The sequence below is a fragment of the Miscanthus floridulus genome, chromosome 6, assembly GCF_019320115.1.
Source record: "Miscanthus floridulus cultivar M001 chromosome 6, ASM1932011v1, whole genome shotgun sequence".
Classification (NCBI taxonomy): domain Eukaryota; kingdom Viridiplantae; phylum Streptophyta; class Magnoliopsida; order Poales; family Poaceae; genus Miscanthus; species Miscanthus floridulus.
In genome coordinates, this window is record NC_089585.1 from 127,228,998 (window position 1) to 127,231,719 (window position 2,722).

General features: G+C 53.1%; 1 protein-coding gene across 1 annotated transcript; it reads left to right on the forward strand.

Moving 5' to 3' along the window:
- Positions 1–223: 223 nt before the first annotated feature.
- On the forward strand, positions 224–1,492 carry LOC136459533 (myb-related protein 308-like). Its single transcript, XM_066459380.1, has 2 exons — positions 224–671; positions 796–1,492. Exons 1-2 carry the CDS (start codon positions 409–411, stop codon positions 1,337–1,339), a joined length of 807 nt encoding a protein of 268 aa, XP_066315477.1. The 5' UTR covers positions 224–408; the 3' UTR covers positions 1,340–1,492.
- The last annotated feature ends 1,230 nt before the right edge of the window (positions 1,493–2,722 follow it).

Sequence of the window (2,722 nt, forward strand, 5' to 3'; positions counted from 1 at the left end):
CCGCCACAAAACTACTCCGTACTCCAGTATAGCACACGGGCGAGGTCGGCGGAATGATCAGGCGCGAGGCATGCGACTCGCCTACAGGCCAGCGCGGTCAAATGACACGCCTCACCTCCGGTAGGGTCCAGTCAATGGGAGAGAGAAAATCCACGCTTCCTCACACAGCAGCGCCCCCACCCCCCGGCTGGCCGGCCCGGCTCCCATATATCCACGCTCCGCTTCCTGGCCTGGCTATCTCCTCCCGCCTCCCCTGTTATACGTTAACAACCAAACCAGAGCTCAGGAGTCAGGAGGGAGCTCCAGGCAAACTCGACTCGAGCTCAGAGGGCCAGAGGCGCCCGCCAAGAAACACCTGCGTCCTGCGGCGGCGGCGCGCGCAAGAACACAAGGGAGCTGCTAGCAGGCATGGGGAGGTCTCCGTGCTGCGAGAAGGCGCACACGAACAAGGGCGCGTGGACCAAGGAGGAGGACCAGCGCCTGATCGCCTACATCAAGGCGTACGGCGAGGGGTGCTGGCGCTCGCTGCCCAAGGCCGCGGACCTCCTCCGCTGCGGCAAGAGCTGCAGGCTGCGCTGGATGAACTACCTCCGCCCAGACCTCAAGCGCGGCAACTTCACCGACGACGACGACGAGATCATCATCAAGCTCCACGCCCTGCTCGGCAACAAGTAAGCGCCCGGCCGCCGTTCACCCCGCCTGTACTGTACCATTACCGTCGCTCTGGATGGACTCCTTTTCCTAGTCGTAAGTACTTCGATGATTGATCCATCGGTCGGCCCATGCATCGCGCAGGTGGTCGCTCATCGCGGGGCAGCTGCCCGGCCGGACGGACAACGAGATCAAGAACTACTGGAACACGCACATCAAGCGCAAGCTGCTGAGCCGCGGCATCGACCCGCAGACGCACCGCCCGCTCAGCGGCGGCAGCGCCGCCGCGGGCAGCGGGCTCACCTCGTCCAGCACCGCCGGCTTCCCGTCGCCAGCGCCAGCACCCACCAGGCCCGCGCGCCCGGCCATCGCCATCCCGCCCAATGTGATGTTCGCGCGCCCGGCGCCGCCGGACGACGGCCACAGCAGCAGCGGCGGGAGCACGGACGCGCCGCGGTGCCCCGACCTCAACCTGGACCTGGACCTGTCCGTGGGCCCGCCGTGCTCGCCGCCCAAGACGCCGGCGGCCGCCGTGTCCACGCCCACGTCGCAGCAGCAGCAGCGGACGACCATCTGCCTGTGCTACCACCTCGGTGTCCGCGGCGGAGAGGCCTGCAGCTGCAAGACCGCCGCGTCGCCAGCGGGGTTCCGGTTTCTCCGGCCGCTAGAGGAGGGCCAGTACATATAGGCGTCGTAAATCACCGTAGGGAGGCAGAGGCAATACCCAAACAACCTGTAAAAACAACAAGAAAAGAGAGTTTCTAATGGAGATGACTTTTGTGGATAATGAGAGCATCATTCTCATGTTTCCCTTTCTTCAAAACTGATTTGTTCTTCTTTCCGTTTTTTGAGTTTGTTGTACGGTTGATTGATCGGTCGGGTGCATCATCTCGTGAATTTGCGCATCCGATTCGGGCGCCTGCGTGACATTTGTGCCATGTCGCCCATGTGGGATATACTAGTGCAAGAATCCATCGTGCGGTGGCTGTTGTTGGTAGGTACACATTTTTTTTCTTTTTATAGATTTACTCAAATACAGTTGCCTGATATTTTTTCTCTTAATCCGGTTGCTTCCAGGAAATAAGAAACACACAAAGCAAAATTGTATCTGGGGCCTTGTTTAGATTGATGTTAGGAATCAGTATTTGGCACCGTAGCATTCTCGTTTGTATTTGACAATTATTGTCCAATCATGGCCTAACTATGCTTAAAAGATTCGTCTCGTAATTTACAATCAAACTATGTAATTAGTTATTTTTTTATCTATATTTAATACTCTATGCATGTGTCCAAAGATTTGATGTGATAGAAAAAGAGTAAAAAAACTTGCTATCTAAACAAGGCCTGGGTGCTCCCAGGAAATAAGAAAGCACAAAGCTAAGTGTGGCAAGTTAGGCACCGGAGAATTTTGCAGACACTAACATGGCCTTGTTTTTCCGGAAAGGTTTCTTTCGTTGTTTAACTGTGAGAGTGACAGCAATGAGCTTGTTTTCTCTGAAGAAGCATGGGATGAAACCGTGAACGCGGTGCCGTAGTGGTAGTTAGCCAACCAACCCAGGTAGGTCGACTAGTAAAAGGACAGTGGGAACATAAGTAAAACACACAAGATAAGTGCCGGCAGCTTGCTGGATTCGAAGTAATCCTCCACGTTTGCAGTGTAATTTTTAATAGCATCGGTCAAATAATAATATAAATGAATTAGAAATCCCTTCTCCGCGCACTCTGTTTTGGATATGGGACATAGATGTATAGTTTGGCCAAACTCTACCACCAGTGTAGAAAAAATTCAAAGTTCCAATGGAGTTTTTGTATGGTTTGAAACATGAATTTTCATGCTATAAAAATATACGGAGCATCAGTTTACGTCCTATTCGCTTGGCTTATAAGCCATATTTTTTCAGCCAACGAACAGTATTTTTCTCTCACAATAAATCAACCAACGGTACTTTCAGCTATGACTTATCAGCCAAGCAAACATGGCATTATATGACTTGACGGAGGTTGGTGATTCTGTGTCGTATATCGTATAGGATTGTTCTTGTGAAGCTGCAATGCTGCATTCACACGTTCA